Raw genomic sequence first — 27,644 nt, 5'->3', positions numbered from 1 at the left:
TATTGAACATGTTGATAGTGTTGTGCTTGCCAATTACAAGTATAGTTTTCAGATTCAATTTTAAGCTGAGCGTAATTTTGTGACATCAGTTCAAGTATTTTTCAGTTGTACCGTTGTCGCGCATCGTTTTATTGAAGGCCAGGAGAGCCTATGTTTCAGGTTTAGGACCAGAGGAGTCCACGTTTCCCGTGTCACGAACATCGCTAAGTTAAAAAGAAGAATTTAGTCGCTACAAGTAAGTTTGAAAAGTGCAATGTTTGTCATTTGTTGGATATTGGTTATCTTCGGATGCCTTTTGTTGGATCATCCTATTGCGTAGTTTTTCGTTCTATTAAGATTAAGAACTCTTCGTTAGTTTTTATAATCCTAAGTGCTGCTGTTTCCACTCCCAATTTCTTGTACAGCTGAGGACAGCTGAAACTAAGGAGGGAGGAATGTTACGGAACGTTTTTCGGTAAAAAGGTAGATTTTGAAACAACACAATATTCTGTTATCGTAAAGCTAGTGTATAGGTGTTTTGCACCTGCTCTTAGAACAAAGCCTTCGAATAAGAAATGAGCTCCAGGTTTTAAGGGCGTGAAAAGTAATATCCTCAGAATTTTCTATATTTGTATAGCTTACGTAAGTCAAACTTAGTTGTCGAAACGCTATTGGCTACAACTCGTTTATGACAATTGTCCTTTTTGTGATAACTTTGAGTTCTGCCTGTAAGCGAGTGAGTTAACATCTCCATTAAACTCCATGTTCCTTGATGATGTTTTGGTCCACTTGATATAAAAGATCCTGGAAGGTGGCAGGGCACTTCCCGCTCAGCCATAGAGTTAAATCCCCGAAAAAGATCCACCACTGTGATAATAGGTTTTTTGGCTCTCTAGACTATTTCTGCAATGTCTCTATAGCACTTCAACTCTGGGGGAAACACACGCTTGCTACGGAAAGGCCAGGATCTGTTACAGGAATATTATCATCGAAGACCAACTAGAACAGGCAGACTTGAATCCAACATAAGGTTTAATCCAACAAACATAACCAAGGAATATTTTACAAAGCTCTTCCATTTACAGGGAAAAACGAGATTACATCATATAATTAAAAAGTCTTAACTAACATTAGATCATGCGTTTCAGAAAGCAGGATTGGCTATAACGGAATTCATCTTTTACAACATTAATTACTTTCAAAACAAGAAGGAGGGATTGGTTTAAGCGGAATTTAACTTTTACAAAATTAATCACTTACAAAGCAGGGCAGGTAGATAACAGTTATACAAAAGGCTAGTGCGGGTTCCGTTACACTTGAACGCTAATTACAGTTATTATCTTAAACAAAACAACAGGTGACTGCTACGGTTAATGAACTGGAACATTAACCTGCTATTTCAAAACCAAAACAAATAACTTCTATGTTGGAATTTTCTATTTTTTTATCAGCGAATGCGAATAAATAGAATCAAACTAAATCATCGTAATTTCTCTCCTCACAAAATTCCCTTTACACTTCAAAAAATTAATATTTAATGTATGTTCGTTTTTGGTTCTGGATTTAATTAGTAAATCGTAGGAATAGCACAATGCAGGGTAACTGCTCAGTGGCCAGTTTTTACAGAAAATAATGAGCAAATTTGCTTCTCTATTGTATGCCTTTCTTGTTTTCTTGCATTACTTGCACATGAAATGATAGTTAGAAAATGGGTGTTTTACCAACTCGCGTTATTCCTCTGCAACAAAAACAGGATTGTTCACAAATCGCTTGCCACGAAATGTCTACACAGCAGGCAACATTATACGTGTTAACTATTTGTGATTCGATACCTTCTTCTAACAGCGTCATTTGGAGTCTGCTGTCCATTTGTATAAGAGACGTGTTGACTGGCTGTCTATTGGCTGTAGAAGAATATTTGGCACAGTGGTGGAAAAAAGGTGACTGTAGTCTCATGTTGCATAAATTGAGGAAATAACTCTGACTTCTAGCAGTCTGTGTTTAAGCTTTGTGGCCCATCAGGCTTTAGCTTGTTTCCAGTTTCAGTAGCATGAAGCAACTAGGAGTACCGGTATTTCTCTCTTTCCTCGGATGGGATGCTAGTCCATCACAGGTCATAACCAACATGGTCAAAAGAATTTTTCTTTGATTTGTTGGGCTAATGCTTAGAAACAAACCCATGGGTTTAATTTCAGCACTTAGAATTACATTCAGTAATTTCTCTGATTTCCAACTTGCTCCCAATTGAAGTTTTTTTTAGGATACATGCAGTTTTGACTTTTGTGAACAAGTTTATTACCTGGAACTCTGATTTTCAGCACCAGACAGGCTACTTTTTGCTTATTTCTCTTACATTAATACTGACACTTACTTTGTGGCTAATCCTCTTCAGGCATATCTGCACAAAAGGCTCTCACACTATTCTGCCTCTTCTCCTCTTCATGGACCCTTGTGATGCATTTTATTTTTTTCCTCATTGCAGGGTAATTGTGTTGTTGGACATGTCAATATGCATGTCACCAGCTGTTCCCAAACTACAAGAAGATCTCAGACTTTTACTTGAACAGCAAATGGCTAACAAGACCTCCTACAATGTTATTTGGTAAACTTTTATCGTAACTAAAAAGTCTATGTCAAGTAAATTTTGTGTCAGTGCAAATAACTTTTCAGCAGTATTTTTTTTCTTAAAAACACTTCTTTCTATCTTACTGACTTATTGCCAAAGCCCTAAGTGGGCATAGGGCCGGACTTCTTTCTATAGTATATAATATTTATATACATAACATTACATAGACCAATTCAAATATGAATGCCGTTACTTTTTGGTCCTCAGAAGAAACATTTGTCAACAGAATCAAATCACTTTGCCTTAAAGATCAAGTCAAAAGAAATCAGTGTATTCCTATCTAACTTATGGAAAGTTACCAGGCCATTTATATCATCAAAAACATGAAAACAAGGCTCGTCAGGCCAGAGTGGCTTTTTCCACACAAGTCTCTTAAATTTAAGTCAGTCACAACTTTGCAGCCTTTAAGCCAAAATCAATGAAATTTCTCAGGGTAGCACATTATTCCTGTCCATTAATTTTCAAGTGTCACTACCAGTGCTTTAAGAAACTTGATCAGACAGCTGAAGACACTGGCAGCCTTTTTTTCATAAAGTCTATAGGGGAGCATCAACACACTGTACTTACACTTTGTGTCTGTGTTTAGTTTTGGTGACAAGACAGAGATGTTTCGTCCAGTCATGGTAGAACCTTCTCCAGAGTATCTTGAGGCTACTTGGAAGTAAGTCTTGTTTCATTCAGGGAACAGGAAGCCATTGTTTGGTCTCAATCCTATATAAGATAATTGTCTGTGTTTGAAATGTTTCAGATTTTGACATGGTAATTGCAGCAACTTGCACAATTTTTGTGCTTTTTCTGATTGGAAACTCTTTTGTCTTGGGTACTTCAGTAAGGAAGAAATAGCACTTGTTCCCTTACTTTTATGGTGGCAAAAATGAAATTGTCCCAAAACAACAGCTAGGGAAAGATATCGTTCAGTCTGTGACCTCGTGCACAACGTTCACAAGTTTGACTCTTGTTGGGAGAGCTCTGAATTTGTGGAGGAAGTGCAACCATTAAGGAACTGAATCTACAGTGTATGTGACGTTTCAGAGGGAATACGCACAAACTTTTATGTGGGCTGGCTTTGTTCAAGTTTGATCAAACATTATTTGCCCATTTGCCACCCCATGTTGTGTGCAACAAACGTGATGTTGGACGAAAATGTTTGTTATTATAAAGACAATCAGTGTTGTCACAAAAAGGATAATGAGCCAGTTGGAAAAATAATCCAAACAAAATGTTTGCACTGATTAGATTTGAGCATGTTGCACAGTCCTGCAATAAATGATAGACTTTTGAAAAAATTCCAAGCCAACAAATCATAATGTATTACATCATTAGAATGACTGGAAGTATTCAAAGTATGAAACAATTGAAAGCATGACTACTTTGTTAATTTTGAAATTTTGCAAAAATTCAGACTGTAAAAAGGGTATAAAATAGCTTACTTAACATGATTCTCAGCTTCACATAACTGCAAATGATGTTTTTCAGAAGGATAACCAGTGACTGACGTTGAAAACTTTGGCTGTGTTTCCAATTCAGTTAAAGTGGCCCAACATCATAATCATGTTTAGATGAAAACACACTAGTAACTGCTTGTTTAGTCCAACTGATGTTTAATCCATTATTTTTACAGGTGGCTGCTTCGGAGAGGATGCGCAGGGAGTAGGAACTTTTTAGATGCCTTTAGAAAAGCTGTGGAAAATGAAGAGGAAAAGGCCCATGGTATTGGTAAGTTTAAAACCTACCCCTGCTGAAAAAGAAGCCATGTCATTTGTAAATTAGATGTAATTTGGACAAACTCTGGCAGTATGGGCTAGTGGTCTAAGTGTGACTCAAGCCAAGTTTTTTTTAAATTTTCTTTTGTGCAGAAGTTGAAGGAATTTATGTCGTTACAAGTGGAGTACCTGATGAGCCAAAGGTATAGTAATTACACTGTTGTTTGTATTTTTGACATCGTTGAAGTGTTTTACTCACTTCATATTCGTGGAATTCTTAAGATTGTTGCTATACCTGCATTCAAGCCAATTTTTCCATGCCCCTTATTTCTCACACAACCAAGTAAAGACAAAGAGTAAATACCGGCACAAGGTGTGGGGGTTGGGGGTGGGGCGGGCAGCGAGCCCAGTTCTCTTACAATTCTTTTCCAGCGTTCAACGATCAAAGAAAAATACCAAAAAATAGAAGGCTGTGAACAGTCTAATCAAATAAATGAAAATGCTACACTGAAAAAATAGCACCTCACGGCTCAGGTGACCCATTAACTCTAATTTAAATTTTACATTTTTTGTTTTACGGTGACTGCAATTTCCTTTGTCTTCATAGGATGTAGTTTGTGGATTCTTAAGTGAAGCCCTAGCTGGTACCAATACAGCAGTGCACACTATTTTCTATGAAGTTGATGATGAGGATGGCTTGGTAGCTATACCAGGAAAATATGCCGACAGAGGAGAGACCGCTGAATGTCTAAAACAGATGGCTCATGCTGTTAATGGGCGGTTTCATTGGTATAGGAGTGGAGGTGAACTTACTCATTACATGTGTCTGTAAAATCGCATTTCTCAAAGAATTCTTACGTTCAGATTAGCTAATGATGTGATAGATTAAATGCTGAAATAGAAATCTTAAGCACTGACGTTTTTGAGCCACAGATAGTAGCTTGGTGGAAGCTGGTGTTCCTTTTTTGTTATTCTTATTTTTTGGTGCGCTTTCCCCTTCCAATGGGTTGGATGGCTCTCGTTTTAGCTTAATTTGCAAAAGCCGATAATGTGCGCCAAACAAGAGAACATTAAACCTCTGGTTGCCGTCTAAGCTTATTATCTGCCTATTGTGACCGTTGATTACACACTAGGAAGATTAACGAAACATGTAATTTTCAGATAAAACTGAAATAGTTCTCTTCTTCACTTCCCATATTTATAAGATTTGAAGTCAGTTTATCACAGTTTTATCGCTGATTTATCACCTAGAAACGGTTAGGAGAATCAGAGCTCACAATAATTTCAAAACTTTAAACACCAAGCACACAAAATGTTTGCAAACTTTTTTTGGAGTAATAACAAATTGTTGACTTGAAAATTGTTGTTGTTTACAGCCATAGTAGAGAGTGATGACCTCAGGGCTGTGATCAATGAAATGGATAAGGCCTTCAACTACTCTCAGAAAGTAAGTGTGCCTCCTTTCCTGTTTTATGTACAGTAGCTTTACTGCATGTTCTAGCAGTCATTGTAACTCGTTTATCTTTTGCCATAATCTTCCGTATATTAACTGTCATTGTAACATTTCCAGCATTCAAAGTGCTACGTAGTGACATACTTGAACATCAGTGGCCTTCGTGGTCTTATCTCGTGTTCTTTCCTAACTGCAAAATATACATGTAAATCTTATTTTCGTTTGAGTGTGAGCTTTGTGGCACACACAACGTATGAAAAAAAGTTTTGGAAAGTTGTGAAGTGTGAAGAGAATTGAGGAGAATGTCGCTCGTGAGTAACAGTGCTTAAGTCCTCAATGCGCACTTCCCGCTACAATGTTTTGGGAGAAAGGAGAGATTGTTTTTCAGTCTTTCCTATCTCCTGATTGTTGTTAAGGACCCACAAGAAATCTATTATCTACTATTATATAAAGTTTAGATAATAAGAGAACACAAAACGAAGCCATTAGTTTGATAGTGTTTTACTGACTTTGTAACGTACGTTCATTACAGACTGCCATTCTGTTGGAAACAGTTAGAAAGAGAAAGCCAATGGCACAAGTGGTATGTAAAAGAAGCTTTTGTATTGTTTTCAGTAGCCTTCAAAATGACTCTTTTGGCTTTCATATCTCTTTCTTCTAATACAAAGAGAAGTGTCAAAGAGAAATTATGGTGCTGACGCGTTTGTGACCAAGAAAAGGATTTCAACTTCCAGTTTTAATTATGCCCATCAAGAAGGCAGCCAGTCTTAATTTTTGGAGATTGGTGTCTGACGTTACTTCTGCAATTTTATCTCGTTTCCTGTTATTATTTAGTGGTATGGTGTCTTTTGGCTCTCAATTACATGATTAAACCATCTTGAAAGTCTTTACCTAAATCCAACCTGATCGAACTGGGTTCATGCACCCTGATTTTAGATCTAGAGTGCTGCATCTTGAAGTATTTTTTCTCGAGTAAAGAGCATCAATAATTGCTCAACATCGATATCCTCACCATCATTATTCTTTGCTTGCTTTGTTCTTTTTCTTCTACTAGATAAGTGACTCTACTGACGGTGAAAGTCAACAACTTGTACCCAGGCCGCCATCTGCTAACAAGTCCCGTTTACCGCTGACCCCACCAAGACATACTGCACTCACCAAAGCCCGAATGGTACGCGATCTTTTTTTTCTACACTACCAAAGACCCTCATGCCGATCAGTGGTCATTCTATCTTGCTTTTACCTTACCTTTTCCCGAGTGACGTAAATTATCAATAGAATGAGACGTTTTATTTGTTGATCTATTTCTGTTCATAATTAGCCATTCTAAAGTTTAAAATGGCCCAAATTTGCTAATTTAATCTAGTTAAATCTCGTCACGAGGGATCATGTTAAAATGAGTAAGGTGACAATGATTCATTGAACAGTTCATGCGAGTTTTTAAACATCATTTCCAAATCTTTGGTAACGTCTTTCTTATTGAACCTTGATCCTAGGACTAATCCGCCTTTTTATAAAAGAAAGCGGGAAAGTGGTTAGGGTGGTGTCTCCAAAGTACATAATAACCTTACCGTACCTTACTAAAACCACAGCCATCTGTATCAATACAACCTTTGCCAAGTCATCTTAATAACCTTTCATCTTTGGAAACTGTAAAAGACACAGGGCAGTAAATCAACATGCTGTAATAAGTAAAATAATTGACATATGCAGACGAAATGGTAACTGATTCATATCATAAGTGATATTTTAATTTTTTTATTTTTTGGGGTTGTTAAAAATCGGTATAACAGTATCAAAGCAAAAACAAGGTAATGAATCATTTTCCGTGAGTGTTTTTAAATCATTTATTTAGCTGCTAAGTCATTGGTAAACTACTATGTAAAAAAACTTAGCTTCAACGTTAAATAAGAAGGAATGGTTAAACAGTAACCTCCTAAGACGTTACTTATTAGGCATACCAATTTACAAGGTGTTTAACTTTTTAAACTTTTTAAACGTTAGACACTACAGTTTGTTTTGTGTTTTGTTTGTTTAGAAAAAGGGTGGCTGCTCTCTGCCTCCAATTAAAGCTGCAAGCGAAGATTCCGTAAGAATTGAACGTTTTGAAACTTAAAAAACTTTTCTCTTTTCTGTCTTCAAATTCTTTGAGTGTAAAATCACCATCGTCTATTCTGCGGCACTCACATTCACTTTGGATTGTGTTGATAGTTAAACTGACTTTCAAGCTAGCACTTCTTCAGAAGTTTTATTTACAACAAAGTTATGTTAAATTTTATTATAAAATACCCTTAACACAGTTACACAAATAACATATTTTAGTTGTAAACAATAAAAAACAATAAAATGAAACTAACCTTGATGCAAAAAGAAACAGAGCAGTTATAATCACCGCACAAAAATCAAACTTATAAGTCAAGAGTAAACAGGTGCAATGCAGCTAACTTTTAGCACAATATAAAGCACTGCCGTTAAATTTCACTTGGATAATATGTTAATTCCAAAATATCCCTCCTAGTGATTCCTCTAACACTTCGATGACTAACCCAGAATTGAAGCAACTGCAATAAAATAAGTTGAAAAATGCCTTTTTTTGGAAGCCTCTTTAATTGCAAGGAAAACTCTGAGAATCTTTTCCTCACTTACATGTTACAATGTATCCACAGTTCATTTACGATTTCGTTCATTACGCATCACTTAAAATTCTTTTACTAAATCAGTGCCCTTTCATTAACTTTTTTTTTATTGTATTTACTTATTTTATCAAATTTACAGTAAATGCACGGAAAAATGGAAGTAAAAATTTGAAGCCAAATCACACCTTATTGGGCTTAGAAGACCTCATCGTCTTCGTTCAATTTCTGTTTCAGAATGTTCGTCCCCAGACTGCAGGCTCTAGTCGACCCAGCTCCTCAACAAGTGGTAAAAAGGCCAGGCCGCACAGTGCATCATCTCAGACCAAGGAATCAACGTTGAAGGCGTTACAGTGGAAAGCGCCCACTGCAAACAGTACCACCTCACTAATACCTGCACGTGAGTTGAACTATCTATGTGCACAGGTGCAACATTTGCATTACCAATGACTTCTTATTATGTAAAAATGCAGAGGAACAACAGTTTAAAAGAGAAAATTTTTATTCACATTTACATAGTAGTTCGCTGATGATAAATACTGACTTTCCTTTGTTTGGATGTTACCTTACGTTTGGAGGAAATGGAGGGTCCTAAGGGCCTCTTTACATGAGAGTTTTCGTCTCGGGATGAATTCATCTCGGTGTTTGGTCATTTTCGTGTTGCTGTTTACATGATGATACATGATTTCGTCCCGGGATGAGTTCATCCCGGACGATTTCATCCTGGGATTAAACACCGGGATGAAAGCCCGGGATGAGTGACGAAAAACCTCATGTAAACAGTCCTTCCCGGGATGAAATGTAATGTTATGTAAGCACGGGCGACATGAATTTAACTCGGGCGGGACCACTTATCCCGGGATGAACACGCTCATGTGAAATGAATTTTTTTTTCATCCCGAGACGAAATTCATCCCGGGACGAAACTCATCTCGGCTCTCATGTAAAGAGGCCCTAAGAGTAGTAGTAGGTATTAGTAGACTTTATTTAAAGAGGGTGACCCGTGACAGTAACTTATAAGTTACTGATAAACTTGGGGCTCTTTAGCTTAAAACAAAAGGATGATTAAATATATTATTTACAATAAAATGCTAAAATATCAAGCACAGGTGGTGACTGTGGAGAGCTTATCTCCCGCTAACGCCAACACTTGAAGCATATTGTTTTATGTTAGTAAAAACTGTTAGATAACACAGTAAATGGTTTGAACCCGTTATTATCTCTTTTACACAGCTCCTCCTTCTAAAACTGTTATCAAGGAGAGAAGACCATCCTCAGGTGGCGTCAGACCGGTTCAGCAGGTTTTCTATACTGAATGGAAAAATGAAACAGGTTGGTCACAGGTTCTTATTTTTCCAAGCTATGGTACTGTCAACAAATTTGCATGGTGTGATCAAGTTGACCTGGACTATAATAGTATAGTAATCGCTATAAAAGTAGCAATATTTGAATACAGTGTTCAAGAAAACTGGAGGAAGACGTAGGCAGGCGTTTTCATATAGCTGAAAGCGACATTTCTTGCAGCGTTGGAGTAGTTGCAAAGAAATCCCAAATCAAATCTGAGTCTCTTGGTGGCTTCATTGTTGAGTTTTTAGAACATTTTCATGGTATGTTGAATTCTATTAATAAAAGTCTTAGATTTTGTTTCTCAGATTTTCTTTGCAGCTGCTTAAGTTGGTTCACAGCTGCAAAAATTGCTTTTATCTTTATTGTTTTTATCTTGTATTGTATAGAGCGGTTTTAGATTGAGTGTCGTGAAGCCAAACCCAAAGTTATCACCCTGACCATTTACAAAGGACACGGGCAATCTAGTGAACCAATCAAAACTCAAAGCAAATATATATACGAAGCGCGGGAAAACATGTGTGAGTGAGTCACGATTGGTTTGGTATACACATCATCTCAATGTTTCTGCTGTTTGTATAGGTGCAGTTTTCAGTCAGTATCCATCAAAAAAGAAATCTAGAAGGCCAATCAAACATCCATTTATTCCTGACAAAGAGGACAACGTTAGCACCAGAGAGGTAACATCATATTTTCTTTATTATAAATTGCCAGTTGTGCGAAAGGGTCACTTTTTTATCTTTGCCCCTTCTTTGAGGCTCCGAATTCAAAAAAGTTGCGTGCAAATTTTTGTTTTCATGCAAGCATACCATATTCCATGGGAATTTCCCTTAAGGTGATTCCACGGAATTGCATTGCGCATCCTTGCTGCGCATAAGTTTTCGCGTCATTTAGCGCGCGCACACAGAACACTATGAGATTCCCTTCAGGCTAAGCTCGGTAGGGAATTAAATGGTTGTTTTCTCTTAAACGAGCACGGTGACCCCCATTTTTTAACGCATTAATTTAAATGTCATACGGTTGTCTACAATATATCGCGATTTAAAGAAAAGTTTAAAATTCTACATTGAGATATTTTAATTTCGATGACGTAAAAAACGCGTTTTTAGGTAGTGCCGTTAACGTGCGCACAAAGCAGAATCTTTCATTTCTTTTATTATCTTAATTCCTGTACAAAAAGAATAGTTTTTAATATAAGATCAAAGTCTATTTTGTTGAACTAGACTAATACTTTAATGCAAAAAATGATTTTTTTTCTAGAAACAATAGCTTCCCATTCGGGTTACTAGGGTTCCTAATATATAACTCGCGGGTCGTATATTTACTATAATGCCCATCCATTTGTCACAAAAACTAGCGCGGTGACCCCCATTTTTTATTTCATTTTTTTAATGCTCATAACATAATTGTAAACTGGACCAAGTTTCAGAAAATTTTTAATACTCCTTCTATTTCAGTGGAATCACCTTAATTCAAGTAATTGTGACATTACTGAAGAACATAATTTGTGACATTCCTTAGACTTTAAACAGACCCTCTATAAATTCCCGCCCATTGAAAGAGGAAAAAACAAGAGATAGGCCTAGGGTTTTGACAGCTTTCTTTACCTTCATACCCTAAGTAGTTAAGTTTAGTCCTGGCGTCCTTGATGTTGCTCCGAGTTCAATAGGTAAACGTTATTACCCACATCGTTCGTAAATTACCTTGTTGCAATTTTTGCCAACTTAATTATATCAAAACTTCGTTTATTTTGCAGTGGATGCGTCACTATAGTCTTTCAAAGGTGAAGTTGGACCTTAATACCATTGTGGGATCTGCTGAATGTTCCCACGCTAAAGGAAAAGTGTCATCTTTAGGACAGTCAGTACCAGCAAGGTAAGATATCAAATTCAGTCCAGAATTTACACCAGAAAGATATTTTCTATTTATCATTTAAATGTGGAATCAAGCAACTGCGGTTTTTTGTTTGCAGAACTCTGCAACTGTTTAAAAACGTAAAACTTGCTCAAATCATAAGGATGCAGTTGTGGTCTTCGCAATCAACCACACTTAATCTAAAAGCAATGAATTTTTTATTAACCATTAAGAAAACCGCTGTTTTGAAGTTTGTCATACATGTTACTAGTGTTGATTTGTTTTGGTTGCCTTTTACAGATACTGCAACATTTTCCCAAGTGTAGAAGTAAAGGTAATGTTCTAAAACTGTACTTAACGTTGTTCATATTGAGCCTTGTAAAGTTTCACAACCGATTACCAACTCTGTTTAGTTTGCTCAACATTTCGAGGAAACTATTTTAAAGTAAGGGACTTGGTGTTCTGTTGTGTCCTTCACCAATTCTTGAAGAGGTGATTGAGGGTAAAGGAGGGGGCTGGGACATCGTTGATTTGCAGGGAGAGGGTAAACCAACCAGGGGGGATTTGCTTTTACCAGTCTGATGGTATTTTACGATAATCATTCAGGAGTAAACTAGTGATGTATTGTTTCAGGGAGTTGTGAAACATCTTCATCTACTGCCACATGAATTAGAAGATTATGAAGAACAAGTAGAGAAAGTGTTAAAAAGATACGTGAAAAGACTACAGTGGCTGTTAAGTGGTAAGAATGACCGGCTTGGTTTCACAGTCAAATGAACAGCATACGTGGGCTTTGATTGGTTGATGGTTGTCGCTGGAAACCATTAACCAATCAGACTTTAGGCTAATTTGCCGAAACGACCCCATACATTCTAAATAGGTCCCAAAGCTATTGTTCAACCAACGCCGGAATTCCTAGTGAAGATTTGTTTGGTATTGTACCGAAAACTTGAAGAAACTCCCTTGTTTTTACTCTTGTGGCTTCGTTTCTTTCAGAGCAGTTCTGCTCTCGGCTGTGAAGTCTAATCATCATCAATGTTTTCGTATTTTAGGTAGCAGACGCGTGTTTGGCACGATAGTCGAGAAAAAAGTAAGTACTTGGCTGAACAAATATATACTGTTTTAATGGTTCTATAAAGTGAAGCTATTGATTATATACCATTAAGACGGAGTACATGTATTTCATATTTTAGAGACTATATATGTTCTTTTTTTCTGGTTTCTCTGTTCGATGCTGCAATTTGCTTATCCATTCAAAAAGGGCTTTATCCTGTAAGTAGTCGCCGTAACTTTTAGAAGGAAAAACGATGCAGTGCATGATTCGTAGAAGTTATAGAAGTTAACCCTAAATCTAAACCCTAACGTTGACAGTGAGGTAGGTGATGTGAATAAAAGGGGTATCGAATGGTCTTTGCGAGCATGTGCGAGCATGCGAGCACAGCGCTTTTCATTGCGATTACGAGCACTGACAAAAGCTAGCCTTGCGAGCAACGAGCACTTGTCAAAAAGCTACCTCCACTTAAAACCGAGCATGTGAGCACTTGTAAAAACATGCGACCACGAGCAAACGAGAACCTACTAAAATTTTGCGTGCATTCCGAGCACAAGCCTAATTAAGGGAGCACTGCAAAATTGTGGTGCACCATTCATGACCCCTAATAAAGAAAAAATTCAACTAGGGACTGTACTGTCTTTATGTACCACCAAATTTTTGGAACTGACATTAAAGAAATACATGACAATCAGTGAGTTGAATAAAATATTTCAAGTTTGAAACTCATAAGGAGCAGTGTAATGTTATGTGTTAGTTCCTCTCAAAAGTGTCGAAGAAATCCTTCTAGATCATCCGCAGTTTTAACCATCTTCATTCCTGTTTGGTGTCATTCTACTTTAGTGAACAATTATTCTAAGGTTTCCTTCGATTTAGAGGCAATTTTAAACATCACAGAAATGAATTAATCTATTCGTTTTCTTAGGTGGTGGTGTTAATCGACACATCAGGCTCCATGGTCAGCAGTATGGATGAACTCAAACGGGAACTGGCCGCGCTTGTCTGGGACCAAATCAGACACCACGCTACTAAGTAAGTTTACAAAACAGAACTTGAGTGGCGCCATTACTCGTGCCAAGGCCCCGCCGGCTAAGAAAAACGAAAAGGGATATGGGGACGAGAGTGGCGTGGCGCGCTCACGAGTAAACCACAAGCGCCAATTTTTATGTTTTGTTTTTTGGGGGTGGGGGTGGGGGTGGGGATGAAAAACCTCGAGGAGAAGGTGGCACTGCTTAGTTGTTTTACTATCGATGGACATTTGTTTTGCTTCCTTGCTCCAGTCACGTGAAAGTCAGTTGTTTAACCCAGTCTTTCACGTTCACTTTCAGGTTCAATCTCATCCGGTTTGCGTCTGAAGTAGTGTCATGGAAACCAAGCTTAGCATCAACATCCGATGACAGCTGCCAAGATGCAGTTGAATGGGTTTCTGATTTTGACGCCAATGGAAGCACGTGCACATTAAGTGCCCTTCAGGTATGCTTGAAATTTCATGGATACCATTGCTGTTGGAATTCCTTTCAGTGACAACAATGTGAAGAACAAGTTACAACTGTTACGGTCGGAATCGTGTCTCCGAGCACGGACTTATTGAGCCCGCGGCTTTCGGCAGGGATGTAACTAGAGGACATTACATATTCTTGTGACGTCAAATTGACGTAACAACTTTCGTAGTGCTCGTTCTATTTTCTGTTTGGACAATTTATAATTAAAAGTTCTTCGGGTACTTCAACTAGGATTTGCCAAGTTTGGCGATTATTCCTCTGACTAAGGAAGTCAGATAGTAATAAATACAAATTGTTATTGATACTATAAGACGAAACGCATGCCTCTGCCCCTTGATCGTATTTGTTTAAATTCTCTGCGAATATTCACTTTTGCCCCTAGCGAAAAGCCTTTGAGCGGGCTACTTTTTCTATAACTGGACGTCCTCATACCAAATACTTGTTTATGTGTACGTATATGTATCTTGTCAAAGCACAACTTAAATGGAAAATTACCTTGTTCTTTCAGCTAGCATTTGAGGATCCAGAAGTGCAAGGGATATATCTCCTTACTGACGGAAAACCGGTTAGTTTACTACGACTTATACGCTTTCAGTGTTACGTGCATAGCTACCTTTCGATATGCTGTTTGAAATGAGCCAATCAAAACCGATGCATACAGGTGTTGGTTTCATGCAAATGAGCCCACAAGTTCAGAAAGTCATGTAATGGACTGTGATTGGTGGATTTCGCTCCGTCTTGTTTGTTTTGTACGTCGAAAGATGGATGTCAATAGAAAGCCGCTATGCACGTAACACTGAAAGCCGTTGTAAAACCATTAACGTACCAAGGTAAATGTAGTTCAAATGTCACAGAAATGGACATTGGCATCTATTTGGATTGCGCGTGCATTGACGTCACAAAGCCCCTAACGGTTTAAAAAACCATTTAAAAGAGTCGAAGCGCAAAAGTACGACTTTCGAACGAATTTTTGAGTGAACTCACCTTTCTCTTCTTTCTGAAACTCAACGCTTGCTTTCTACTAAAAACACAGCCCATCTTCAAGTAGATCATGGCTTTTTCCAAATACAAACTTTATCAACTTCACTCTACAAGAGCTTACGGTAAAATGACGATTTCTGTAAACGTGCGTCTCTTATATACCTGAAGCCATTGTGACGTAATAGCGCGCGCTGCAGAAGCTGACGACATGCTTGTTTAAAACCCTGAAGCAAAAGCGGGGATTGGTCAAGGAAATGCGGCCACGTGTCGATCACATGAATCTCAGTAGCCGTGCTTTGTCCACCCGGACTGTATCAGCAGTGTGTTTTAAAATTATAAAAATCTAAAACACTTTCTGTTAGGGACGGACCATAATTTTTTTTGGAGGGGGGGGGGGGGGATGGAAAATATTAAAAAAAATTGTTTGCAGGGCCTGGTAGACAAAATAAATTGTTTGCAAAAACGATATGTATAACAAAAAATAGTAAGAATTTCGAAAAAAATGTTTGCAGAGGTGCATAAACTAAAAAAAAAGTTTGCAGAGGAAATTTTTTTCATCCCCCCCCCCCCCCCCCCTCCAAGAAAATAATGGCCCGTCCCTTACTGGCTGTTGAAGGTTTACGGTGGAAGAATAAGTTCAGCCTGCAATGAATCGCACTGAAATCGTGCGGCTGAAATCGATTCTTGTTCACTTCCGTGAATTAAAATTGCAACATGTGCGCGCAAATTACACCGAAAAGTATTTGAGCATAAGAACAATAATGTAGCTTATTTTCTTAGGCTTGGGGTTGCCAATCTCTAGTCTCTCCTCATCCTGCATTACTTTTTCCGCGGTGATTTTGCTCGTTTCTCCGTAAGATGCGCTGGGGAGCGTGTAGTCATGCTTTTAGGGACTGATCGCTATTTAGAGGAGGGAGGCTGGTGCAAACAGGCGGGTCAATGATTTTTATGCAGGAAAAAGCGGGGGCCACTTAAATTTCTGCATCGATATTGAGTAGTTAAATAAGGGAGTGGGAAGGTCAGCAAAACATGTGCTTCACCAAGGGGAGGGTCAGGAGAATTTGAATATGGCCTCGCTCCATTTGCACTAGCCTTCCCCCTTGAATAATGACCAGTCCCTTAGTTTCCATGCTGATACACTGGTCTATTGAATGATCGTATGTCCAATGCAGTGGTAAAGCACTACAGTGGTACATCACGGTCTACAACAGACTCTAGCTTCTTCGTAATGCAATGCTTGCTAAGGATCGTTTATCTTGTTAACACTTTTTGTTTAATTTTGTTATAGGATAATAGTACAACTATGGTGCTACGAGAAGTAGCCAAGTTAAACTCAGGAAGAAATGTTCGTGTTCACTGCATTTCGTTTAACTGTGACGACAGGTGGGTGGTGGCACTTGCCGATAACGTGTGCAACTAGATTTGTGCTTTTGTTCAGTTGTGATCAATGAGAGGAGATAGCTTCAAGTGTTACAACTGTTAGAGACCAGGGCTGGGTTGTTCGAAAGCCGATTAACACTAACCCAGGATTAAAAGTTGATCGAGGGTTCAATTTCTCTTGTATAAAAGTGCTTGTATTGCTTATGTTTTGGTGGAATTTGTGATAAGTCGACGTCAAAAACTGGAAGGCGGAAAATATAAACAATTAACTTCTGAAATCAAAATTCGCGCTAATCCGGGATTGTGCTCTTGTTTGCGTTGGTCTTGCGCTTGATCTAATTCCTGCTCCAACTAATTAGAATTAACATGCTGGTGTCGCTTTTTTCAACCAATACCGTACGTGACATTGTTTCGAGCTCTGGTTCATTTTGTTGTTATTTGTTTTTGTGGTGACAAGCCAGATGTGACTATTTTAGTTTTGGTTTCAAGGTAGTCATTAGAATCCGTTCTATCCTAGGCTTTAGCACAATTTTAAGGAAAAGAATAACAGAATTGGGAAGGGGGCCAAGTTTTCTTTTCCTACCCTCTACCCCACCCCACCCCACCCCACCCCACACTCTTCTCTCGTATTGTTCTGTTGCGAAACGTATTTCTGCTCGACGAAATCAACTCTACACTGATGTACAGTGGAATCCGGATTTCTCGAACCTCTGTCTCTCAAGTCTCCCGATACCACTCGACGCAAGAGTCGTTTCCCTCTTTCAGTCGAACGCTGTAATGTTTGGAGTTTCCACTGTATACTGTTATTCCGTTAACAAGTGATATAACTTTTTTTCTCTGGTTGCTTATTTTCATTTTTTCTAATCATTTTATTCAGTGTGGCCAACAAGTTTTTACAACTCCTCGCCTCCCAGACCGGGGGAAGGTAAGAATGATTGACACTTTTCTGTATATTGCGATCTCAGAATACCGTTTCCCCCCAAAACCTGTCTTACAGGTTTTTCCATTTTGCAGGTATCACCGTTGCCAAGGTGATCCAGATGGTCACCTGTTCACTCACAGGCTTCTAACTGAAGGCTTTCGAGAAGACGAGGTAAAGTCAACCTGGAGTTGTAGGCTTTCTTTAATCACAATTTGCTTAAATGTCGTAGTGTATATGTCTTTTGCAAGCTGCCCTTTTGCAGGCGACCCCAGATATGCTTCAGGAACTTAATTGGGAAACCCTAGCCACCAGACGGAAAATCGCTAGACTATCTTTTATGTATAAACTCTCCCACAACCTGACCGATTTCTCAGTAGCTGCCCATCTTAAACCAAATTATGAAAGAAGAACCCGTGGGAGCCACGATTTTAAATTTTTAGTTCCTAGGTCAAAGAAAGATGTTTTTAAATTTTCTTTTTTCCCACGAACAATCTGTGAATGGAACTCCCTTCCAGATTATATTGTAAATATAACGTCTGTAAATAGTTTTAAATCTAAGTTAGTCAATAGTTTTTAATATTTTATTGTATTAGTTTTATTTAGTTTTTGTGTGGACTTTAAAGTCTACACATTGTTGTCATGCAGTTTTTTCCGATTGGGGGGTCACTTTCCGTGAAAACTCGGGTTAGTGCTTTCGGAAGTTTTCGACAGTGATCGGAGAATCCGAAGTTTCGGTGAGATGGGCAGCCAAGGCAGTAAACCCAGAAATTCGATCAGTATCGAGTAAGTCGCACTTTATTCTTGAATCTAGAAGCCTTTTTTGACACATCTTTCGAAGAGCATGTGGTGGCTGGAAAAAATACATCAAGGAACAACTTCAAAGGCAGCGGTGGCGTAGATGAAAAGTGAAATAACAATCGCGACGGCTGAAATCTGCATATCTAATGAGCTGAACAACTGCGGTCGTAGGTCACGTTTCTTTTTTCACACTTTTGACTCACTTTCCGCAGTGTTTGTTTTTCTGTGTGGCTTGAGCATTTTTGATTCGCATATTAAAACGAATCAAATGTCTGGTTATTTATTTCTTTCAGCTTTGCCACACACAATGAATGCACAACGAGTTGTATCAAAACAAGTTCGCTGATCATGTTGTTTTACTTGTCTTGGACTCCGGGATATAATTCACCTGCTCCATTTCTCTCAAGTAGTATACTTAACAAAAGACCGATGTCGAATTCAAAACTGAACTAAAACATTGTCATGAAAAGAATAAAAATAACATCGAACCGTAGAATATGCATATATCCAAACCGTGCGACAAAATAATTTAATTGTCGGTTCAAATAACGTCCTTCGCCGCCTCTCAAAACACCGACTTCAAGTGAATATTTCGTGAACAGAAAAATATATTTCTCCGCCTTTCTACGCAAGCTACTAAGAAATTATTTGTGAAAGCTTATTGAAACGTTCTTATTCCAAAAAGGTTAAAAAAAGAACTCATTGAAAGAAAATAAGTTTTTCGATGAGTTGTTTACACAAGCTTTACACAAAAGTAAGGGTTGTGTAAACAAGCGATGTGAGACAGTTCACGTGCTCCACGCAACATTTCTTTTTTAATGAAAATAGTATCCTATCTTGCTAGCGGTAAGGAAAGGCTTTTGGTCTAATAACTGTTGTTCTTGTAGGATTCTAGGTTTTTATTTGCATGAAAAAAAAGGGCATTTGCCGTGAACGACGTGACAAAGAGTCACACCACGCTCCTTCACATTGTGTGACATCCCAAGTGGCACTGGTAACGCGTGTTTCTTGAAGCGTAGTACATGAGACAAGTAATAGTACACTTTGTTCTTGCAACAGTCTTGTAAAAAATAAATTGATTGATAAGTTCTTTGTTTTCTCGCCTTGTATCTCGAATTACTCGATTGGAAACTTGAAGTTGTTGACTGCTACAGTAACTCATTGATTAATTCGGGGGGTGGAAGGGGAATAATGAATAATGAATAACGGGCTAAAACAGAAAATGAATAAGGAATATTTAAGGTTCAATGCTAGGAATAATGAATAAGTCATTTCCAGTAAAGGAATAATGAATAGTGGTTATTTACCGTGCTCAAACATAATCTTCTTATCTTCAGGCCAAAGAGAGGGCGGGACACTCAAAATAATTACCTTAAAGTGTTGTATGATGGGCACCTAAAATAGTGCAAAACTTCTACCAGAATGCCTAAAATAGCGTTTGTGGACCCGGACCCCCCTACTTTGTTATGTATCGAGCAGCATCAAGTCCATCCCACTAACTATCTGGTTGCAAACAATCAAAGCTGGCCCACAATTATTGACACAACAACAATCACGTCCCATCAATACACTATTAAAGTATTTTTTTATCACTTTAAGCTGCAATTTTGTCTGATACCGTATTTATTCGATTAAGCGCCCAACCTCGAATAAGCGCCCACCTCGAATAAGCGCCCACCCTGTAGGTGGGAAAAGTTAATAAGCGCCCAGCCTCGAATAAGCGCCCACCCCTAACCCCCTAAAATGAGGATTCAAGAGGAATTTTGATTATTGTTGAAGTTGAGATTAAAATTGACTAAGTACTACTAAGAGACTATCCCAAAGACCGAGTTTTTTTTAATTTTCTACTGAAAATTCAGCTTTCGTACACCTTCACGCTTAGTTATTACATATTGTTTTCTTGCAAAATAAACATACTACTTGTTAAAAATGGTGACAATTCAATAAGCGCCCAGCCTCGAATAAGCGCCCACCTCGAATAAGCGCCCACCCTCAAGGTCCAAAAATTTAATAAGCGCACAGGGCGCTTAATCGAATAAATACGGTATTCAAAATTTAGCTTGATATGTTGTCATTTTTTGGGGGGAGGGGGTCATATAAAAAAATTAATATTAGTCGAAGGGGGCAGCCAAATTTAGGCAATAGGGAATAACGAATAACAAGAAAAGTCTAAAAATAAATAATGAACAAGTCATGCAAAATGTGAAGGAATAATGAATAAGTCAGTTCCCATAATTCCTCTTCCACCCCCGAGATTAATTCATAATGTCAACTTTGATTCAAATGAAAGTCCACACATGTTCGCATAGCGGACTCACTTTTACTGTTATTAACATTTTTAACATTCATTTTAGTTTTTAACGGTTGGTGTGATATCTTAAGATTTTTACCGACCTAATTATATGTAGATGTAGATGAAGATGAAAAGACAGGGAAATTTATTTTGAGTCAGGGTAAATTGACATTTTGAATAAAAGTCAGGGAAATTGAAATTATGTAAGACATAAGATTTTCTACCATTAAAGTTGGAAGAAACATTTCAGGACAATGTGATCTCAGCGACGTTCTTTTTGGAAGTGGAGTCTGGAGGCTGCTACTATATCTGACATTCTGTATTGATTTGGTCAGGGAAATTTTATTATTATTGGGGAAAAGTCAGGGAATTTTGAAAACTGATGTCTGTGGCAACCACGATGAACAAATCAAATCAACAACAAACCTCTTTGACACATGAATATTTTTGTCCATTCAGCCACTGAGCATGCCTGTCTTTGAAGGGGATGACCTCCGTAGATTAGCAAGTGAAATCGCTCTTTGTAGAAAGTTCCTATTGCAGTCCAGGTCATACAGGTAAATGTGAAAGTATTTTACTGGCTAATTTGTTGGGTAAATCACCTTAACCTATTGCTAGAAACTTCAGCTACATTTTTGAAAGCATTCTTGTACAATAGCATCTTAAGGGATAGCCTAAGACTGGTACTGGACTATTGTAACTCCTTGGTATACGTTAAGTATCTTCTAATCGAGCTGCAACATAAACAAGCTGCTTTTTTGAAGCTCCTTCTGGCTCCTGAAAGGTTAACGCCATTACTGCTGACTTGATTAAACTTTACTGCCTTTCTGGCAGCTTTGGCTAACCACATTACACGACGTTTTCGTTTTCTGATTGGATTGATATCATTTGGAATTTTCTGGATGCGTCAAAGAAGGTTTGCTGGAAAGAAGCACTTCTTTTCTCTACCATTAGCTATTAATGGGCTCCAAATTACTTCGGTTTGGGTTTTATGGATTATCAAAATTTTTTGGAGCAAACTTCTAACCTGCACGTTTGATGTCGTAATGTACTGACGCTTAAATGTACTGTCTTTTGTACAGGGCGATGTTTCCAGACAACACGAAGCAAGGAAAATCTGAAAAGTTAAATGGTAAGTTAAAATAGCTCTTCACTGGAAGCTGCATTTGTCTCCTGATTGAAAATATCTTTGAAAAACTGATATGGCCTCGCTTCCCGAACCCTCGGGAGAGATACGTAAGATTAGAATCGAAAAATTTGTCCTGAAAAAATTATTCTTAAAAGGGTATAGTGTCTCGTTTTTGTTCATGCAGGAAAGCAACCAATCAGGCGCTACCTCCATTAGCAAAGTATTTTTCCCGCTCGAATCCCAGACGTCTCTTCGTAGGACGCGCGACGAGAGAAGTTTGTTTTCTCGTTTATTGTCTTGTTGTTGATTGGGGTAAGTAGAAGCGGTGAATCTTTTGATAGATAATAAAAAGTTTGCTCACTTTTATCTTTTTAGGACAATCCCTGCCACCACAACCAAGGAATTCTAGATCACAACTGGAAGTCGCCGCAAGATAGTAGGGCTGCTGTCAGTGAATAGATATGCGACATGAGTATATAGAAACATCGTATCAAGTTAAGACAAACAAGTACATTCCGTCTCCGACAATCGACTGAGCTCCGTTATTAACCTTGTAGCCCCCGCATTCACCTTTTGGGGTACTGTTTATAAGTGTGCCCTGTAGGCAACTCTATTTTCTGAAAATGGCTTTGCCATAGAAAAGTTGTACTGTGTTTGGTTTCCTTGTGTCCTGTGTTGTTACCAAGGCATTAGCGTTTTAGTCGGGTTGCCTATAAAGTTCCGATTGTTCATAAGCCAATCAGGAAAGTGCTCGAACACTCCGAACACCACAACCGCGAGCTCAATCGGTTCTCGAAGACGGTGTTTTGAAGACAAATGTTTATTTATGAGAACTGTTTCCACTGATATCCCGGGGTAAACCCCATGGACAAGTCATTTCGTTCATTATAAACTGTAGATTTTAGGATTACAGAACAGAAATATAGAGACTTCTATTCAGTCTCAAAAAATGTAGTTTGATTTCGTTTAGCTGAATATAGAATTAGTATTAACAGAAATTGGTGCAAATGTAGTGTTATTATGACTTCGGTGTGGTTTGTTCGTGTTATAGTCAGATGTAGAAAGTTGAGATGAAAGATATTGAAAATCTTTGTACAAACATTTGTTCTATAGTATAGTTTTTTCTACGGAAACATTTTTGTCGTATTGTACAGATCCCCCATTCACCTCATATGAAAGCAATGCCTTTAAAAGGTATATGAAAACAACCCGGAAGTTTAAGGGGCCTACGTCACGGACGGTTCATCTCGAAACATTTTGCAATTTTTTTCAGGTTTGTCGTTCGAAATCCCTCGTAATCTTACTCATTCGTATTTAAACCCCCCTTGTTTAGTTTTGGTTTGTTTTTACTTCTCTGGCGACTTTATACCTAAGAAAACTATTTTTTGTGGTTGTCCTTCATAATGAAGGCATTTTTTTTTTACATCGTTCAATAAAATATCAGACTTTTCATGGCAAAAGTGGTGTCTTGTAATGTGTTTACACATAATGATTTCCCCCGGTCTCAAGACCTCAAAGGCTAGCCAGGGTACAATAACAACAAGAAATGGCACCGAGACTTAGGAGAATAAAACAAAAAAGAATTTAGTATTTATACATACCAAAAGTACGATATGTTTTTTTTGTTTGTTTTAGTCTCTAAAGGCTCGTTGCCAGCATGTTAGAATTTCAATATATCGAAATGAACAAGGGAACATACTAGCTTGGAAAACACTAGGGAACGCACTGGAAATGCATAAGGAACACACTGGAAACATACGGGTGAACACGAAGGATTGTATTGGGAGTAGACGAAAACGAACAAAGAGGTCTTTTTTTAGGGGGGGGGGGGGGGGAGAAAACGCACCAGGAGGAACCGCACAAGAAAATATACGAGAATAGGCACTAGTGAAACCACGGGGGAAGACAAGGGAACTCAACGGCCCGTTGAGTTCGGAACACATGGGGATTTTTATAAAAACGGAACTCGTGGGGAAATGTACAGGCAAACAGTAGGGGTAAATCTGAGGAAACGCACAGGGGATTCACCAGGTCTAAACTCCGTAACGCACATCGTATAATAGGGAGAACAGGGGAGAATTGCAAGGGAAAATGCACCAAGAGCGCAAAGAGGAACACGAGAGTGCGCCAAAAGGAACGAGGAAAAAACGCACTAGGGACACAGTAGAAAGCCACGTGGAAACGAAGGGCCGAACACCCGGGTGAGCGAACAGAGAAATCTTTGGCGGAGAACATTTGATATACATGTGGAAACGCCTGGGGAAAATGATACGTTCGCACCGGGAACGAGTTGGGGATTGCAAGCGGAAACGCACAAAGGAAGGTAAAGGGAACCCACGCGGTGAAATGCTTAACGTATGGGGGGAGCGCATGGGAACGCACGGGGTTGGGTTTTGGCCCGGACTTTGAGGTTGGCCCAGGAGGGCACGGGAAAGATACACGAGAGCGCACGGATCGAATGCGTAAAGCACAGGGATTAAATAAAATAAATAAATAAATAAAATGTCTTTATTGCGCTTATTAAAATAGTAACAAACGTTACATGTAAAAATCACTTAAATTATATTGAAATATTAAAAAGCCAGATTATACTTAAACCTTAATCTATTAAAAAAAAAAAACTATTTTTAAAACGTTCTGTATTAATCCTTGGTAATTGACTCGCTTATGATCTTAGCCTCTTGGATGACTCTGACTTCCGGCAAAAGGGCATACAATGGATGGTCAACATTGCTCTTGATCTTGATCTGCGGTCACACTTTTCCAAAAGATCGGAAATACTAATTAACACAGATGTGTAACGTCGCTTATAGCACCTTTTTAGAAAGCATTGTATAGTGTTTAAATCAGCCTGGCTGGTTCCGTAGACTGGAAGTGCGTACGTAATCTTTGTCAGAACAATAGCCTTAAAGAGATGATCTATCTCTACCCGCGTGTCCGATCTTAAAATGTACAGACACTTGATAGCTTCTCCAAGTATTCTCTAACATGAGATGAAAACTTACAGTCGTTTTGTAGTGTGACACCTAATAAAGTAAGACCGTCATTCTGTTCTATGCCACACAGAGAGGGGAAAATTAGTTGTTACACCTTTTTTAGCCATACAGAGTTTTTTGCATTTGCTTGTGTTACAGCTCATTCCATTAACCTCCGTCCACTCAAAAAATACATTAAGTGCCTTTTGTGATTCATCTACACTGTTCTTACGCACAGTCACAAGAATAGAAGTGTCGTCTGCACGAAGTATTTACGGGGAATGCATGGAAGATGCACAAGGTAACGCGGGAGGGGAGGGAAGGATTGGGGTAGACAGGTTGGGTGTAGATCCAGGGTTAGGGTGCTATGGCTAGATTGGCTATAGTTTATCCGCTGATTGAAGAGGTGGACCGTGTAACGGACAAGGGAATTTAGGAAACGCATAGGGGACGCACGTGAGAACATATGGCTAATCTCACAGGAAAAGCATGGGAACGAGAGGAAGAAAGTAAGGTCTATCGCATTCAGCTTTCATTTTAAAGTGTTCCGTTCCTCCGTATTTTTTTATTGTGTCCCCAAGAAGTCCTAAAAGCGAGACGCAAGAGGTGCAAGCAAGTAAAGACTACATTTCCAGTGATCGCTCGCATAGCAGCTTTAGGTACGAGATTAGCAGACGCATCAGTTACAGCATCACCCAACTTATATCTTATTCCTTATTCACAGTCCACGGAACTCGAGAACTTGTGTGTGGCAGCGCACCATAAAGAGACTGGGTACCAGTGGAGATCGCCTGGGACCCAGGTCTTTTTGGTTTCTTTACCGGCAGAGAAGAACTCGGCGCGGAACGTGAATCACGCTCGAAATACGACATTGTGTGTCTTCATTTGTCACTATTCGAAAAGCTATGGATATAAATTTTAAAGGGAAACGCGCTTTAGTGACCGGTGCTGGGAAAGGTAAGTATTCCTTCTATGAGTAGTAAAAATGGAGTTGTATTTAGAAATAATGGCGCACGCTCCTCCATCACGTTCGTCACGCAAAATTTGAAACAATAAAATAAGCCAATTGCTAGATCCACACAAGACAATTTGTAAAGTCGACTTCTCGACTGAAGAACACGGTGATGTTATCTTTTCTTTTTGTTCAAAGGGATAGGTCGCAGTACTGCTAAGATGTTAGCCGAATGCGGGGCTGAGGTCATCGCTTTATCAAGAACCCAAGCTGACTTGGACAGCTTGAAAGAAGAGGTAAGGTCACGCCCTGTTAGAAAATAGGGCACGATTTTCAGATAGCCCCATACTAACTTATTTATACACTTTTGTAACTCTTGTTCCTTAGAGTTAAATACCTGTACACCCCCCCCCCCAAACAAAAAAAAAAGAAGGGGGGTGGGGGATTGATATTGAATTTTGTTAACAAAAGTAACAGCCAATCAAAAGAACCGTTTTAAAATCCCTTTGATCGAGTTGAGTTGATTGTCTAGATTTGAAACTCCTTTTGTCAAAATCTAGCCAATCAAATCATGTGTCCCTGGAGCCACTTGTTTCTTGTGCACAGACCCAGCCAGCTAAGTTGGGGATAGGAATGGCTTGACTCCAGATTGAGTGGTCTGGGATCTAGCCCTAACTGGGGGTCATTGTGCTATGTTTTGGGAAGACACTTAACTGCCCCAGGGTCTCCACCCAGGTGTATAAATGGGCTGCTGAGGAGTAACCTTGCAATGTATAAGCATCCCATGCTGGGGGGAGAGTAGAAATACTCCCAGTTGCTTCCAATGAGCATCGGCCTGATAGGCCTGTAGGCGTGAGCCAAGACTACCTTTTTTGATGTTAATATAAACAATATTAAATGAATTATTTCAAGCAGGACAGGACAATTGTTACCTCTTTGTTAACAATCATTTGCATGGTTGGCACCTCATTATCTAATCCTCTCTTTCCAACGGGCAGTTTAGGGCCTCCAAAAATAACTCAACAAATGTGGCAATCAGCTTTAGTTAAAATTTGGTTCCACTGACAGCAAAAAAGTACATCCCCTTTCTATTTGTAGACTTCATTAATTTAATTTGGACAATAAGTACACTTTTAAGCTAGCTTAAAATGTATTTTTTTTTCTGTTTGATTAGGTACCAGCAATTCAAACAGTTTGTTTGGATTTGTCTGATGTTGAAGCTGCAACAAAGATCATAGAGGGCCTTGGTGACATACACCTGCTTGTTAACAACGCAGGAGTGGCAATATTGGCTCCTTTTGAAGAAATCAAGTTGAAGGATTTTGACAAGTAAGTATTCCTTTGTGGTGAGTTTTTAGGTCTTGTTAAGGAGGGTCATTATCTGTTTCAAGTGCATCTCAGCATGGGGTCCAGAGTCCACAGTCCTTGAGCCTGGTTCATTTATTACAGTCAAACCAGATGTTCTTTTGATGGGAACTTTGCAATGTTGCGGCGCAATGTTCCAATATTGATTGACAGTTTGCTCATCGCAACTTGCAACTTTCAATTCAAATTTGCTCGAGCAAGTTGCCAAGTTCCGGTTTTCATTTTGCCGTATAAAACGAGATTGTACCACCTTTGTTTCAAAGAAACCGAAAATAATTGCCCCTTATTCGACTGTTCATCAACAGAATGCGAGAAATAAGCGACAGGCTTAGTTTACATTGCTAAGTTAGGAATTACGCTTCAAAATTACAAACGTAGGCCGTAACTTGCGGAGCAAATATGAATTTTTAAGCGAAATTCAAAGTTTGGCGATTTCAACTAAGCCTGTCGCTAATCTATCGCAGTCTGGTAATAAGCAGTCGACCATAGGACAATTATTTTATCCTTCTTTGAGACAGAGGTAGAATTATTATGTCTCATACGGGAAAAATGAAAACCGGAACTTGGCAACTTGCTCAGGCAAATTTGAATTGAAAGTTGCAAGTTGCGACGAGCAAACTGTCAATCAATATTGGAACATTGCGCCGCAACATTGCAAAGTTCCCATCAAAAGAACATCCGGTTTGACCGTAATTACTAGTTTA

The 27,644-nt window shown here is 38.7% G+C and overlaps 2 protein-coding genes across 5 annotated transcripts in view; both read left to right on the top strand.

Moving 5' to 3' along the window:
- LOC144632554 (von Willebrand factor A domain-containing protein 3A-like) overlaps positions 1–23,154 on the top strand; it is a 40,636-nt gene extending 17,482 nt beyond the window's left edge. Inside the window, exons 16-41 of one of the 3 annotated variants that reach the window (XM_078491221.1) lie at positions 1,825–1,919; positions 2,462–2,581; positions 3,192–3,266; positions 4,227–4,321; positions 4,462–4,511; positions 4,916–5,111; positions 5,685–5,755; positions 6,294–6,344; positions 6,816–6,932; positions 7,800–7,850; positions 8,632–8,794; positions 9,628–9,726; positions 10,321–10,418; positions 11,495–11,613; positions 11,893–11,926; positions 12,226–12,334; positions 12,645–12,682; positions 13,569–13,675; positions 13,972–14,116; positions 14,654–14,710; positions 16,415–16,509; positions 17,384–17,431; positions 17,521–17,599; positions 20,979–21,076; positions 21,602–21,651; positions 22,024–23,154. In XM_078491221.1, coding sequence (XP_078347347.1) covers positions 1,825–1,919; positions 2,462–2,581; positions 3,192–3,266; positions 4,227–4,321; positions 4,462–4,511; positions 4,916–5,111; positions 5,685–5,755; positions 6,294–6,344; positions 6,816–6,932; positions 7,800–7,850; positions 8,632–8,794; positions 9,628–9,726; positions 10,321–10,418; positions 11,495–11,613; positions 11,893–11,926; positions 12,226–12,334; positions 12,645–12,682; positions 13,569–13,675; positions 13,972–14,116; positions 14,654–14,710; positions 16,415–16,509; positions 17,384–17,431; positions 17,521–17,599; positions 20,979–21,076; positions 21,602–21,651; positions 22,024–22,085 — 2,322 coding nt within the window. In that variant the 3' untranslated portion in view covers positions 22,086–23,154. The remainder of the gene's footprint in view (positions 1–1,824; positions 1,920–2,461; positions 2,582–3,191; positions 3,267–4,226; positions 4,322–4,461; positions 4,512–4,915; positions 5,112–5,684; positions 5,756–6,293; positions 6,345–6,815; positions 6,933–7,799; positions 7,851–8,631; positions 8,795–9,627; positions 9,727–10,320; positions 10,419–11,494; positions 11,614–11,892; positions 11,927–12,225; positions 12,335–12,644; positions 12,683–13,568; positions 13,676–13,971; positions 14,117–14,653; positions 14,711–16,414; positions 16,510–17,383; positions 17,432–17,520; positions 17,600–20,978; positions 21,077–21,601; positions 21,652–22,023) is intronic. The other 2 variants (XM_078491223.1, XM_078491222.1) reach the window with 2 other exon arrangements.
- Positions 23,155–25,430: 2,276 nt separating this feature from the next.
- Positions 25,431–27,644, top strand: part of LOC144633984 (L-xylulose reductase-like) — a 133,913-nt gene continuing 131,699 nt past the window's right edge. For both annotated transcript variants that reach the window (XR_013567130.1, XM_078492919.1), the window contains exons 1-3: positions 25,431–25,580; positions 25,774–25,871; positions 26,750–26,904. Coding sequence is in view for 1 of the 2 variants with exons in the window: in XM_078492919.1 (XP_078349045.1) it covers positions 25,529–25,580; positions 25,774–25,871; positions 26,750–26,904 (305 nt within the window). In the remaining variant the exon portion in view is untranslated. The remainder of the gene's footprint in view (positions 25,581–25,773; positions 25,872–26,749; positions 26,905–27,644) is intronic.

This window comes from Oculina patagonica, chromosome 12 (assembly GCF_052425735.1).
Source record: "Oculina patagonica isolate OP01 chromosome 12, crgOcupat, whole genome shotgun sequence".
NCBI classification, from domain to species: domain Eukaryota; kingdom Metazoa; phylum Cnidaria; class Anthozoa; order Scleractinia; family Oculinidae; genus Oculina; species Oculina patagonica.
This window is presented reverse-complemented; position numbering and strand designations above follow the sequence as displayed.